We start from the raw sequence: 15,605 nt of genomic DNA, 5'->3' as shown, positions 1-15,605 counted from the left end.
GGCTCCTGGCTTCTATCAGGCACAAAAAAGAGATAGCTCACCCCTTGATATTTTAATTAGTGTTTTTGAAGGCCTTTTGGATGGGTAGATAGGGCTATTGAAATGCCATGTTTTATTAGAAATTGATCTCCTCTTAATAGGCTTTAGGCAAATTAGAACGGATTATTCGACTGGAGAACACATGGCAAACAGAGGGAAATAGGAAGAGCCTGGAATGTCACCAGCCCCTTTCATGTCTTTGCTGAGATCAACAGAGCTGCATCATGTAACCCAAGTCAATGGAAAAGCAGAAATAGATGATGATCATCATGGCCTGACACTACATCATGCACTGTCTGCTGTGTCTTTGCCCCTCACCACGCCAGGAGCAGCAGCCAGCGGTCCCAGTGCCCACTGGGGAACATTAGGTTCATAAAACTGGGAAGAACTGATATTGGAAAAGCAATGAAGTATTAGAGGCCCCTGTGCAGTCATAAGGCTGTTGCTGGGCACTGCTCAGAGCAGCCTGGATTGATGTGCTGGGTTCCAGGGCTGCTTAGACCTCCTAGAAATGAAGTTTGCAAACCCTTAATCCAATAGAGATAAATAATGAGGGTGATTTCAGTGGGAAGCCCTGGGAGAAGGAGAGGCAAGGAACAAAAAGGAAGGATGCCTTGACATATGGGGAGGACAGATATTGGTCTGTCAGGTCTGGCTTTCCCCTCTCCAAAATATTTCTCCTGCTTCCAGAGGCAGTGCCAGAGCTATCTTCACTCCTTTGCACCCAGGAGGAGGCAGCAGGGATGGATTCTGAGAATTGTGGGGGCTTTTCCTTTGAAATTCATCCCTGCAGTCTCCCTGGCAGCTACTCAATCCCCTCCCTTGGGAACTGGGGCAATTTCATGGCCAAAATAAACCACCAGCACGACTTGAGCGAGAGCTGCTGGAGTTCCAGCCGGAAGCATTGGGGATGGTGCTGATGAATTCCCTCTAACTCCATCAGCTTGGGAGCTGCTGACATTGCACAGAAGCAGAGTGATGGGGAGGGACAAGTTGGCTGAATGAGCCATGGTTCACCAGTTCCTCTTCCACTTAGTTATTCATTTAATTATTTGTAATGACTGTCATCCAACCAGCATCTGTCCTGCTGTTTGCCTGACCTGTTGTCATGATCCTGCTCTGGGCCACACTCTCAGAAGCCCTGGGTGGGTTTCAAATGCTTCATATAAAGGAATTAATGGAAAGGGCCACGTTTTGACTCTGGTGGGCTAGGAATGATGCTCTGGAGGTGATGGATTTAGAATAGTAGGAAACAATTGAGAGAAACTGGTGCAGTGGAGTTGATCCAATATTTTGTTGCCAGTGACCAGACCAAGCTGTGGGGAGAATAAAATAGAAGTGAGGTGGTAACAGGAGTCTTCACTCAGGAATGTGCTTCTGAAGTGAGTCTGAAGACAGTTTTGAGGACAATCAGTTGTCCATGCTTCATTTGCTGTCATTCATACAGCAGAGCAGTCTTAAAGGGTATGAACTGGATCTTTCTTGGATGAAACAAAAGTGGGTGATGTTAATGAGTTCCAAACACTGATTCAGTTTATGGGATCAATCTCTGGCAAGTCTGAAGTAAAGGTCCTGAAGCACATCTGGTGTGCATGCTGGATTTCAGCAGAAACACTGACCCTTTACAGGTAACTCCTTCTACACCATGCTATTTGCTAAAGCAGCCATACCCTTTTGGAGAGCTTTTCCAAGCTCTTCTGCTGTCGTGGTTGGCCACCTCCCAGCTTTCTCACCATCTGCACAATGAGGCTTTCCAAAAGAGACCATCCCCATCCAGCTTAGTGGAAGAGTCGTGGTTGGCCACCTCCCAGCTTTCTCACCTAGCCTCACCATCTGCACAATGAAGCTTTCCAAAAGAGACCATTCCTAACATGACAACAGAGGAACATGGTCCTCTCAGGCCGTGACACAGGACTGATGCTCCAGTCTGTGTTTCTGTTGCTCTGGTGAGCTTAAAGGTGTTTGCTTTTTTCACTCTCATGGTTCATCTTCCAGCAATGGGGCTAAGTGCTTGCTTGCTTCATTCTTGGTCCTCCAATCCCACTGCTGTTTCTTTGACACTTTTGAGTCCACACCCATAATTTGGAGGGCTTTATTGTGCCCCTCTCTTCAATAACCATATGATCCCAACCTCTAAAACCCATCTTCCTTTTTAGAAGTGTGATTGAGGCAGCTGCCACCAGCTTGCCTGGGAGACTGTGCTCAAGCATCACCTTCCTGTGGATCCCAGAGCAGCTGGGACGACCCAGATAATCCTGAAAAGAACCAGCCAAGTGATGGAAGGTATCTTTTACCTTCTTTCATCTACAAGACCCATGGGCTGCTTGCCAGGTTGCCCAAAGCACTAACTATGGCCAGGGTGGGAGCTCAGGGAAGGCCAGAGTCTGTGTCTTTAAAGATTAATAGTGTTGTTTGCTCATTAAGGAGATTGTTTTTAAGTCAGCACTAGCCAGAGCACTTGAGTGCAAGCATCTGTTTGCTACTGGGAGAAGATATTTATTGCCTGATACTTCAATGGATGTAAATAAACAGCCAGGCCTAGATAATGTGCAGACAAACAAACAAACAGCTGCCAGAATAGGTCCCCTGGTAGTTGACCTTCGGAAAGCATCATACTGATGTTTTCATAGCAGCCAGCTTTGCAGAATGAAGCCCAGTGAGCTCAGCCTTCCAGGAAGAGGGATTAATGTGCAGCCAGAGCACTTTGGTCCCCAGGAGCTCTGTAGATGAGTTAAAGGACAGCAGGGGAATTTGGAGTCCTGAGTAGAGCATCTTGTGGTCCAAGGAACACGTGCCTGTCCAGGACAGACATGCAGGCAGTGAGAACAGGTATTCCTGTGATGGAGGTGAGAAACATGTTTGTGGAGGAGTGTGGATGTGTCTGGTAGGGATGGTTGTGGTGGAGTGAGCATTTTGAGATTCATGTATGGTCCTGGAGTCCCTTCCTTCCATCACTTCTTGCTCCCTTCCCTCTTGCCTTCAGAGATGCTTGTGGTCCACAGGCAGTTTCAAGGAGAAATCCCCACTGGACTGTCAGTCAGGTTGTTATCCTACATCCTGAATATCAGAATCCCCATACTCCATTCAGAAGAACACTCTAGCTATGTCAGCACCCTGACCCTGTGGGGGTTTGTGGCTGATGCCAGCAAAGAAGAATAGAAACAGAGCAAACTGCTGATGTGTGCTTCAAATTCCCTGCAATTGGCAACTTGAGGAGCTTTCTGAGCAGACATTGTATCTGTTTCCCTGACTTTACTGGTGATAATTTGCAGACTTCAGAGAGAATCTTCTCATTTGTCCTCTTTGGTTTTTTTTATTTTTAATTTTATTTTTTTTTCTAACCCAGATGCCCTGGTTCTAGTGGGTGACTGGGAGGCAGAAATAAATCTCTCTCAGAGAAATTGCTGTCATGTTGTTTGATGCTCAGGACTGAGAAGAATGTGCTCTGTTCTCTGTGCCTGGGGTTGAACATATGAAAGTCAGAGTTTAAGACAGGTAAAGGGATGGCTTGAGTTAAGGGCCAGACTTTTGGCTGCAAGCAACTATAATCACCTCTTTGTCGGTTTAGGGCTTGTGCAATGTGGGTGAATACCTGCTAGACCTTCTGGCCTTCTTTTGATTAGACATTAGGAGGAAATTCTTCACTATGAGGGTGGTGAAACACTGGAACAAGTTGCCTAGAGAAGCTGTGGCTGCCCCATCCCTGGAAATGTTCAAGGCCAGGTTGAATGGGGCTTGGAGCAACCTGGTCTAGTGGGAGGTGTCCCTGCTCATGGCAGGGGAGTTGGGACTGGATGATCTTTCAGGTCCCTCCCAACCCAAAGCAATCTGTGATTCTATGATACCATGAATTTTCTTTCTCCTTAGCTACTAGCTTTAAAAAGAGAGAGAGGTTTCTGCACTTGAAGTTGTGCTGTGTGTATTTGAGTGCACGTGTGTGTATTTGCACATGTAGGAGGGAATGAGCTCTTTTCTTCCTCCTCTCAGCAAAATAATGATTTTTGCAGGCAATTAGGCTGGCAATAACTGTTAAATCACTTCCGAGTGTCTCCGTTTTCCTGGTGTGAAACCTCTGCAATCTTTTACCTGCACCACATGCACCCAGCAGATCCCTGGGGACTGTGCCTCCTGTCTGCCTGGTTTGTTAACTCCAGCCAGCTATTTCTCCAGCCTGCCTCTTCCATCTTGGAGCTCTTTCCCCTCTAATGGGGCCTGGCAAAGGCTGAGGATAGTGACTGAGCCCTGGGGTGATAATTGGCTGCTTACATTTCTAGTGGCCCACAGATCTGACCCCGATGATGCTGAAAAATCAAGGTCAAAGCAGCAAAGGCAGAAGGTTTGTTTAGCAGAGTCATCAGCAGGGAGAGCGAGGATCTTCTGCAGCCTCTGACAGAGATGAGCAGCCTCGAGGGACTGGGGGTGAGGCAGAGCTGAAACAGCAGACAAAGCTCAGCAACTGCTCCCTGAGAGTCAGAACTTGGTGCTGGAAAAGTGGCTGTGGGAAATAGGAAAGGAAATAGGAAAGGCTCCTGCTGTGGGGGCATTTGATCTGCCCTGGCCAGAGCCAAGAGACTCCTGCACCTCTCAGCCTGCAGCTTTTTCTGTCTCCTTCCTTTCTTCTGACTGTCCTAAGCAGAACAACTCATTTTAAGCCTATTGGTTCCTTTGCCCTTCACCTGATGGGTGAATCACATCACTGTCCACTTTCAAGAAGAGACTCTGAGGAGCTGAATTCACCCACTAGGGACCATGGACATGAGCAATCCCTTTTCTCCCAGGCAGTCAGAGCCAGCAAGAGGCATGGATGCTCAGAGTTGGGCTTCAGGCCTTGACCTCTTTGTGTGTTGATGCTACAGAGTGTGTTCCTGTCATCACCAGATCCATCAAGATGACAAACTGCAAATCTTCTGGTGTCATCTGAGCAGCCCAACAGCCAATGCCTGCAAGTGTACCCACTTCTGCAGAGGTTGATGGATGACGTGTAGGACCTGAGCATCCCTGAACACCCTCCACACCCTTTGCTGTCACAGAGACCCCCTCTGACTCCTCTCTGCCTTATTTCCCCTGTCTTTCCTGGGGGAATAATATGTCTTTCTTGTCACATAGCAGGTGGAGAGATTGAGGAAGGACAAAGATCAGGATCTGTATATAATTGCTGCCCTTTGTTCATACAGGCTTTCTAGACCCTTTGTCATTTCCTCTTCTCCTCTCTGTTTGCCTTTCTAATATGGAAGATGATTCATGCTCAGTTTCATGGCTGAAAGTTTGATACAGAAGGAAAAAGCCTCTGGACTGTGCCAGGGAACACTGGGAATGGGTCTTGATACCATCAATTCTCTATGGCTTGTTATTTCCTTTGAGTGGGAAGGGTACTTTTTACTAAGCTACCAAACTACACAAGTACAGAGCAGGGACTGGGACCCTTCGGTCAGGGAGGTGTGGAGATTGTGTTGTGAAAGAAACTCTGCTGTGAGGGTGGTGAGACATGGCACAGATTGTCCTGAGAAACTGTGGCTGCCCCATCCCTGGAAGTGTTCACAGCCAGGTTGGGTAGGGCTTGGAGCAACCTGGCCTAGTGGAAGGTGCCCCCCCCCATAGCAGGGACATTGGAACTGGGTGATCTTTAAGGCCCTTTCCAACCCAAGCTGTTCTATGATTCAATGTGGTACACAAAGCAGATCAACTACAGTTTGCTGCTTCTAGGAAAGAAGGTTTGTGTTGCTGCAGGGCAGAAGATTTTCTGAAAGTGAAAGGCAACACATTGGAAACACTTTAAGGGAGATAAGGAAAGTGGATGCATCTCTTGGATGCAAAGAAAGTGGGTGAAACTCATGGCCTTGGGTTTGCTAAAATTTGGAGCATCACCTGATCCAGAGGGACCCGACCCCCCTGTGAATTGCTATGTTATTCTGAATTGTGATTATAGTATTCAAAGGGATTGCAAACCTTTTCCAGCTGTTTTTGAACCCAATCTCAAGTAGTTGTTTTCAGACAGGTAAAAAAAACCTGTGGTGTTTTGTGCACTTTCCTCTGTATTGCTGGATCATGGTCAGGGATAGAGAGGGACTGCACATCAGTTTCCTTCTCATCATTCCTGATATTGATGTTCCCAAGTGACATCTTCCTGTTATGAGATGTGGCTGGAATAATAAGGTGCCACATTTGTACAGGACTGATTTCAATACCTGATATATGTAATCAACAAGAGAAACAGTCTGTGTTGTATTGCACACTCTGCAGCAATATATTGCCTCATGGACTGTCAGCAAGAAGAACAATAATATTGTCTGAATAGCACTTGAGTGAGTCAGTCCTGCAGACTCTTGTGTGGCTTTTTATCTTCAGCTCATCATGATCACAAACTCTGTCCTTAGTGCCATCATTTTCAGCTTGGTAGATTTATCCAGACAATGACATTAACACAGTACTAGTGCCAGATAAAAGCAGGCAGACTCTGGGTTGTTGTTCTTCAGTGTCTTTGTGTTTGGTGGGACCAGCAGAAGCAGTTAAACCTGGTTTATCCTTTAAGAGAGGAGGAAGGGGAAGAGTTCCCTTTGTCTGGTGGTTATCCAAAAAAAACTGGACCATAACACATTTCTCCAATGATTATTCTCCATGGACAGAGGCAAAAATCTTCATGTTCTCTCCCTGCTTTTGTTTTTGCCCTGCAGATCCGTGTGGATGGCACCAGCAAGAACACAATAGAGTATGAGATTGTGCAGGTGGTGGATACTGGCCCTGTGCTCAGGGATATGGCCTTCTCAATGGATCATGAACACCTCTACATCATGTCTGAGAGGCAGGTAAGAAACTCCATCACCCCGTGGTGCTTTGAAAGCTTTTACCTTGATGATGGTGTGAACATCAGAACTGCACATGAATTCTGGTCATGATCATAGTTACTACAAGATGTGCTTCATTGTTTATCTCATGATTTTTTGTGCTTAGAAACCATTGCATTTATAGACTGGTAGATTTTTTTTGGGGGAGCAGAGAACTAAGGGAGCAGAAACCACCCCAAGCTTTGCTTTCTGCAGTACACATCCTACTGGCTACAGGACAAGGAGTTGCTACTACTTCTGCTGCAGACCACATTGCTCTCCACCCCCATTCAAACTGTGGCTAAATCTGCTACACACAGGGATAAGTGTAACACTGGGTTTCTTGATTCCAACTGGAATACTTGGAGAAGCTGGAACCTCTCTGGGACATGGTGATCAAGAGTGTAGGATGCTGCCTGCCAGGGTGCAGACCAAGTTTAGCTTGACTTTCCTGATGTGCTATTAGCATTATTATTGAAGGTACTACCAGCTAGATTCCAGGGAAGAACCAATCTGGGTGTTCCACATGGAAGTCTGGCTGATTTCAGCAGAGTGCTTGGCCTTGGGTAATTTGCTGCTTGGGGTGGGAGGAAGAAATCACTTCCCATAAAGTAATTCATTGTACATAATTAATCTTGTGGGCGCAGAGGGCCTTGAGACATTGTAACTGTTTAATTCCTGAGTGCTTAGTAGGAGCTTTAGATCCACAGCCAGAAGGGAGCAATGAGGGATTTTGGCAGGGTGATGGCAGGTGCATCTTCAGTTCAACTGCAGACCATCAGTCCAAGTGGGACATGTTCACCCATGCACTTGTGTTCCATGATTCATTGAGGAAGTGTTGTCCACCTCACGTTGGAGCATGTAAGTAGCACCAAACACAAACCAGCCCCTTAAATTGCTTCTTGTTGCCTTTGCCAACAACCTGGAGGACGCCTTGCTTGGGAACACACATTCTCACAGCATGTTCAGAGCAATGTGTTTTCCTCCTGGTATCACCCTGTGCCCTGACATCAAGATCCCTCTTAGATGTTGCACGTTGTGCTCCAGCCCTCTGACAGCACTTCACTAAAGTGATCAACAGGCAGCAGTTTCCAGGATGGAGATGGGCCACAATGTCCCCTCTTCTCACCCTTGTGATAGTTTGACCACCCACTAATTCCTTCCTTAAAATAAGAATAATTTTTCTTTAAGGGTGAATAATAATTTACTCTTCATTTGCCAGACCCTCCTCATATCCTCTTCAGGTGACTGTTTTCCATGCTGTGGCTAACACTGAAATTAATAGTTTTTACCTAAGGAAGGAGAAGTTTTCTCCTGGTCCACAAGGCAGGTTTTGGAGAAGATGTTTAGCAGAGTTGTTGTGGTCCAGAAGCTCAGCAGTGGCAGGCTGGCTATCCTTCTCCCCATGCAAATTTGGGGAGTGACAGTTTCCAGTCCATGACTGTCATCTCCTCTGCTTGAATAATTTTATTTTAAATGTTTTGTACCTCTGCAATGTCTCCAAACCCTCCCTGAGCTTTGGATATTTATACATGCAACTCAGAGTGGGAAGGGGAGCAACTCTGTGCAGTCATCTTTATTAAAGAGGCTGTGAAATGTTGGTAACTCAGGAGAAAGGATGTGATGTCAGAGCTGGGAGTTGTTTCTCATCTGCTCCATGCTGGGAAAGACTGAGTTGTCATCTCCAGCACTGAAGTGAACACACCTGTTGGGATGGGGTGGGAAACCAAAGGCAGATGATGCTTGTGAGCTTGTGCCTTTGCTTAAGGCACCATTTCTCTTTCTTATCCTTTTACTCCATGGTTCCTTTCTATTTTATTTGAGCAAAAATGGAACTTTACACATGGTCAAAACCCTTGAGCATGACAACATTCCAATAATCAATCCACTGGTGGCAGATTTGCCCAGAGTGGCCATGTTATTGTGCAGGCCCATTCAGCAACAGGTCACCTCAGATGCCACCACTGGCTCCATAAAGCCATTCAGATTTACAGATGCAAGACGTTTGGCTCCCTTAGGCTGGCTGGTCTCAAAGCACCCAGGAGCTGCCTTCATTCTCTCAATGGGACATCACTGTTCATTCACACAATTCCTTAAAAAAATGAAATCTGGAAAAAAAAGGAGCAATTTGTTTTTTCCTGCAGAAACTCCCAAGAACATATTCTTGCTGGTTTGTTGACTACCTGCACTCCCCTGACCATTACAACGTGAGCAGGCTCATTTTGTGGCTGACTCTTCTGAAACACAAATTTAAGCAGGTTTTTTTTTTAGGGCCACAGATTTTTGGCAGAGACCCATAGAGAGCCCAGGAGCTCTGAGTCCCCTGTGATTCATTCCATTATCTCATCCCACCCATCTTTTAAGCCCAAGAGTATGAGAGAAGTTAGTGAAAAGGGCACAGACTGTTATTCTTTAAAATCTGATCCAATTTTGTGAAACATTTAACTCTCCAAAAGTTTTTGCCCACCTAATTTGATCTGTGATGTGGCAAGCAAGGCTGCTGGCAGTGTTGCCATCACAGCAACACAGTCACTATCTGGGTGCTCATAATATCACACACTTTAAGTGCTTCAAGGAATGAACAGTTGTGGAGCCTCAATGCCTGAGAACAAGCAAAGGGGTTTACCTTTGCTGGAGGCAGGACAATGAATGGTGTGGAGAAGAAGTGCAGGCTGCCCTTGAGGAGGATAGATCCCACCCACAGTACAAGCCATGTTGTACAGGTCTTTTCAGCAATGGATGAAGCTCTGACTCCTCAGAGGTTTTCATTGCCCACAGAAGTCTCTTGGTATTGTGAGGTCTGTGGAGATGAAGGACAGGAGGGTGATAGCTTGACCTGACCTAGGCAAGCACCAGAGCTGATCCCATTCCTGGAAAAGGAGGAGGTTTCTCCTCCTTCCATTTACTGGGCTCAAACCTGGCTGGACCCTGGAGATAAGTGGGGTTTTGGGGTGTGTAGCTGCTCTTCTAAAAAACAGTTTTTCCAGGCTTGGCTCCATTGGTCACCAATCTCAATGGGAATGGAAGCCAATATAATAAAGCAAATTCCTCCAGTTTGTCCCAGTCCTATTGTGGATCTAACAGTCTCAGCAAGTCCTGGTCTTGTCATGCCTCAAGTTGTTCTGCAATGAGGTGTTTGGACTCAGCTCAGCAAGGCATCCTTTAACTTGAAAGACCTAAAAAGTGTTGTTATAATAAACTTGGCTGTAAGAAAAGGCTTCCTCATATTGCCAAAAAAAATATATCCCTTGGCCTTTTTCAGGTCAGTATCTGTATGGGAGCATTTTCACCAGTGCATTGGGGAGGTCTTTGGGTTGCACAATGGACTTTTCATCTGGATCTGAACTCCCTGGACTCTAAGGGGATCTGGGAACCCAGCTCAACCCTGAGGTCTGTAGCTGGAACAGGTCATTCCTTGCAGCTCCAGTGAATGTTGAGAGGTAACAAGCAGCATGATCAGATGTGCTGTGCTCTCAGGAGCAGGGTGGAGCAGCTTTACACCATCAGAGGGGCTCCATATATATAAATACATATTCTATAAGGAGACTGATAGAATGAGGGAGAGGGGAAGATCTGTCACCAAGACACAGTACACAAAGGTCCCATTATTTCACAGAGGTGCAGGCAGATGCATGTTTCAAGTGCAGATACATTTTCCAACCCTCTCAACAGAGAAAGGAAGGATGGGTTCACATGTGGGATCTGTCATGATTTTTCAGGAGGTCTGACATTTACCCCTAGCCTTAACAAAGGCTCCAAGTGAGTTACAAGCTGGATGGTTTCCCACTGAACAGAGGATCTAGTGGGGCAGAGGCAGGAAGGTGGCTGCTTTAGCTGTAATTTACTCATTTATCTGTCTGAATAGCACTTGGCCCTGTACTGAGATACTCCCTGGGGATCATGAAGATATTGCTACCTTGAAAGCTTGGGCTGATTGTTTTCCTTATTTGCTTCTCATGTGCAGACACTGAAGAGCCCTTTGCCTCACACGCTGGTCTAAGGGGATGAGGAGCAAATGGGAAACACTGCTAGAGAAGCAGAGGAAGGAGGCCTGAATTGTCTCTGCATCTCCTCTGCTCCCCATCACAAATGCAAATGCCTCCTCAGGTCCCTCTTCTCCCTCTGACCCTCTCTCTGAATTTCTTTCTCCTCCCAAAGGAGAAGCCTGAGCCCACAAGCTCCCTGGAACAATCTGCAGGGGTTAAGATGCTTCTCTCACCCCTTCCTCACTATTCATGTCTCTGATCTCATCCCTCTTTGTGGCTCTGTCCTCTCATTTTTGGACTTACACTTTCTTTTCTGCCACTCTTACAGTCCTGGTACCCCTGGTGCTTTGCTCTCTCCTGTTCCAGCTGCCACCACACTGCTGGCTGACCATACCTCTTTGCCTCCTTGGTACTTACCTGTTAGCATGCACATGGAGTCCAGATCTACATGTCAGGAGCTTCAGGATGCTCATTTTCCTGTTGGGGGTTCAGACTGGTATTTGGAAGGTCACCTCCATCACCCCCTCAATATCTGTGTCAGCATGTTAGCTTAGAGCAGGTAGGTTGAAACCTTATGTGATTCTGTGTTGGACTCCTGAGTCTCTCTCAGTGCTGGGTGTGTTTTGCAAAGCTGACACAGCACCTGGAAGCAGCTCCAAGCCACCAGAATCTCAGCTCTTTCCTTTGATATAGTGGGATCAAAGGGAAGAGTTAGAGAAAATGAACTTAAAGGCTCAAAAATCAAAAGGCAAACAGCAAGAGGCCCCAACTTTATATTATTAAAATCCTAATGCTTTGAGCTGCCTCCTACTTTTGGTTCACTAAAAGCTAAGGAAGACTCTGTTCTGCAAACAGTTTATGAGTAACCCTACATTTGTCTCAAAGAAGATTTGCTGTGCCCCTCTGTGAAGGAAGGTTTGTTTCATGCAGGTGAGTCAGTGTCACGCTCCAGAAGTTGTGCCTCTTCCCTGGAAACTAGCAGAAAGTCATCCCTGATCTGAGAATAAATCACATCTGGTCAGGGCAGTCATTCCCTAAAAGCATTACAGCATGTCCAAGGTGAGACTGGTGGGGTCATAGAGCAGAAGCAGAGAGGTATTTGGGGGGTTCTTTTAAACTTTGCCAATGAAATATCAAATAAATATGTACTTCAGCCAAAGCATGGCAGAGACCACATTTGGTAAAGATTAAGGAACAGCATCACAAATCATGTTGACAGGGTCTTTTTGGCCTTTCTGTATCTGTTTCTCATTAAAATGGGGAAAGCTTTTACCTCTTTGTCTCCTGAGATTTATTCTTCTTCCCTTTGGTGCTGAGTCACTCTTTGCAGAATTATTGTGTGCAAATTAGCTGCAAAGGAAGAGGTGGTGACTGCTTAGTTTACTTCTGATTTCATGACCAGTGATTAAAATCTTGTCCTTTGCTTACGTTATCGTACCAATTAGTTAAAGCAATCATTAATATCTTTTCTTAATTATAGCTTAATTTCTTCAAATGTGGTCTTTGCACAAGATTTCAATTAGCATTAACTCCTAGGTTTGGAGTGGCTGTTTCCAAGGGATTTTGAGTCTGCCCCTAGAAAAACTGGCTCAAGATCACAAGTTTTAAAAATAACTCAGGTTTTTCCTTTTAATTTGCATCTGTTTGTGAGCCATCAGGTTGCTTGCAGCCCATGTTTGTCATTATTGGCCCAGAACCAGAAATGATAGAAATGATCTTGTTTGAAAACGGAAAGTTGAGATTGTCTAATAAGGGTGACTTTTTGACCTGGGGACTTGAAAGCAGCAGAGAAACCAATAAACTGCTATATTTTGGCACTGCTATTGCAGATTTCCATCATTTGACTCTGCTGTCTTGTAGGTTCTTGGACTGTTGACTGTCATCTTGTAGAAGGGGCTCCTGTGCATAGTGTGAAAGATGCTCACTCTGTGAAAAATGTCTCTATGGTCAAGTCTCCTGCAGGACTCAACTGTTCAATTCCTGAAAGCCAGGAAGGAATTAAGTGTTAATAGAATAATCTCTTCCTTGGATTATTGGCTTCTTCTAGACCAGACTGACATCCTGGGTAAGGTCAGGGTCATCAGAGTTTTTAAGGGGCCCAAGTCAGGAGTTGAAATGCTTCTGTTTGTGAAGATGTGTCATGTTTGTCTAAATCCTCAAAAGAAGAGGCTTTTGAAGTGCTCATTTCATTGCCCAGCTACCCTACTCTTGGCCAGTCCTGCACAAAACAGGGCAGAACAGCTCCTGGAGTTCAGCCAGTGTCCAGTAAGAAATGAGTGCAAGCCCAATTGGCAGCAAAAGCAACTTCTCTTCTCTTTGACTGTTCTTTCCTTCCCCTAAAATAGCACTCATCACCCTCAGCAACATCAGAGGCTGAACTCCCTTCTCCTTTGCATTTGCTTTTGCCTTATTAAGGGCCTGTTAAATAAGGTCAGATGCCTCCTGAGAAATGACTGCATGGATGGAAATCCTGCATGAATTCTCAGCTAAGGATGAAAAAGACACTGAGTGAGTGGGAATTTAATTCAAGAATGAAAAAAACTTATTTGACTCATTGGCAAAACTGCAGCACATTGTGCTGCTGACTCCTGAGAAAGAGCTTTTTATCAGCAAAAGGCATAATATTGGAAAAAGTCATGGTGGAGCTTGATTTTGACCCATTTGCTGCTAGAATATGAGGATCCTAGGAGTAAAGAGTTGTAGGATAATTAAGGGAGGAGTCCTTTAATCTCCTGCTGGGTTGGTTGTGTGCTCCAGGTGGGATGTAAACAGCTCAGAAAGCTGGGTGAGCAGGTGAGGAAGCAATTCAAGGTCTCAGAGGTGTCCCAAATGAGTCATTTATGCAGGAGAAGAAATTCAGCCAGGAGCTGTCTCCATCCCATGAGCTGCATGGACATCTGGAATTTCATCTCCCACCGTTCCTCAGGCTTGGGCTTTTCACACTTAGTATTAAGTTCCTTGAATGCTTTGGAAATGCTTTTATTAGCCAGGCTGATGCTGTGTTCAAGTGTCCCACTTTGCCCTAAAAAAGTTCTATACTGAGTGCACAGGAAGAGAGGAATGATTTGGAATTGAAAGACAGTCAATTTGGGAGATACCTAGAATCATACCCTGCCTTCTTCACAGAGTCCTTGCTCAGCAAACCACTGCAACTCCACGTGTCCTAAAAGTACAGACTATATTTCCAGATCAGAACCACTTTTGGAGTTCTCCACAACTCCTGACACGAGCTATAGACAACTCAGCTCCTCCTGACACCTGGGGTGGTGCATGTGCCCTGATGAAAGCTGGAAGAAAGCTTGGCTGAATCTCAAAGTTCAGAGGACCTTTGGTTTGTTACCTCATCTGAGCTTTGCTGGATGTTGGAGAGGGAAATGTTTCTTGAGAGAATAATTATTCTCCTCTTTGTAGCCATCCTAGATACGACACTAAGTTATAGCTTCCTTGATCCCATCTAGAGGCACATTGACAAGCCACACTCTGGAAGGGACTAGCTGGGAGCAGTTAGACAGTATTTCACTGGAGGAAAGGATTTAAGCTTCATGCTTTGCCTTGTTTATCTGTGCTAGAACCTGTCTTTTCCAGACCTGCCTCATCCCAGACAAGTGACTTCTCTGCCAGCACATTGCATTCATCGTGGGGATCCATGGGGAGGAGTTTGCCACTGCAACTGCTCAAGTACTTTGAATACAAGTGTCTTAGCCATGGGCACAGCCCAAACTCTGTTTGCTGGCAAGACATGAATTCATAGACTCACAGATTGGTTTGGGCTGGAAGGGACCTTCAAGACCATCTTGTTCCAACCTCACTGCCATGGGCAGGGACACTTTCCAACAGGCTCTTCATGTAACTACTGCCTGGGTTGGAGCACTGCTGGTGACATTTTACAGCTGATGAGCAGAGAGGGCTGAGTGACATGTCCTTGGTCATGACATGTGCCTGTGACAGAGCCTTGTGTCAGAGCTGAGTCTCCCAGTCACCCCTGGGCCAGTGTTTAGGGTGCACTTCTGTTCATACAGCTGAACACGGTTTTGTTCCCAGTACAGTCTTTCTCATTAAAAGATCTACTTGCCGTCACAGGGGTGACATATTTGTGCCTGAAATCTACAGTTATGCCCTCTTCTATGTGTCCAGCTTCCACTTCTAGTGGAAGGTGTCCCTGCCCGTGCAGGAATGTTGGGACTAGATGATCTTTAAGGTTCCTTCCAACCCAAACCAAGCTGTGATTGCAACTTTTGAGGGTAGAACTGCAGCTTTCACACCACCATCTGTGGATCTGCATTTGGCTTGAACTTCAGCAATGTCTAATGTCAGCATTCATCCCTTAACCTGCCAAGGACTCATCCCCATGCCAGGATGTTTCCTCCACAGGCTGCTAAAAGAAGCAGAGCAGGAGCTGGAGGATGCATGGAGGCTTTTGAAGGTGCTAGATTCCCACAGGGTGGTCTAATTTGCCTTTGGGATTCTTTGCCTTAAAGTATCCATGTGGTGGACACATTAGTAAGGAGTTGCCTGGAGTCATGACATGAGGAATGAGACAGGTCACTCAGGCCAGGTTGGATGGGGCTCAGAGCTACCCAGTCTAGTGGAAATGTCCCTGTTGGAAACAGATGATCTTTCAGATCCCTTCCAACACAAACCATTCTATGATTCAGACTAACTAAGTCTCCCACCTCCTGCCCCTTGTGTTTTTAAGTGTGAGCATTAGTCCTTTTAATTCCATGTGCTCATCTTTCACAAAGCACCAGCTACCCCCTTC

The 15,605-nt window shown here is 45.8% G+C and overlaps 1 protein-coding gene across 1 annotated transcript in view; it reads left to right on the top strand.

The window, feature by feature from the left end:
- Positions 1–15,605, top strand: part of PLXNA4 (plexin A4) — a 443,819-nt gene that overhangs the window by 191,748 nt on the left and 236,466 nt on the right. Inside the window, exon 3 of the mRNA XM_009998100.1 lies at positions 6,711–6,842. Coding sequence (XP_009996402.1) covers positions 6,711–6,842 — 132 coding nt within the window. The remainder of the gene's footprint in view (positions 1–6,710; positions 6,843–15,605) is intronic.

Source organism: Chaetura pelagica, unplaced genomic scaffold, assembly GCF_000747805.2.
Source record: "Chaetura pelagica isolate M959 unplaced genomic scaffold, ChaPel_1.0 scaffold224, whole genome shotgun sequence".
NCBI lineage: Eukaryota > Metazoa > Chordata > Aves > Apodiformes > Apodidae > Chaetura > Chaetura pelagica.
This window is presented reverse-complemented; position numbering and strand designations above follow the sequence as displayed.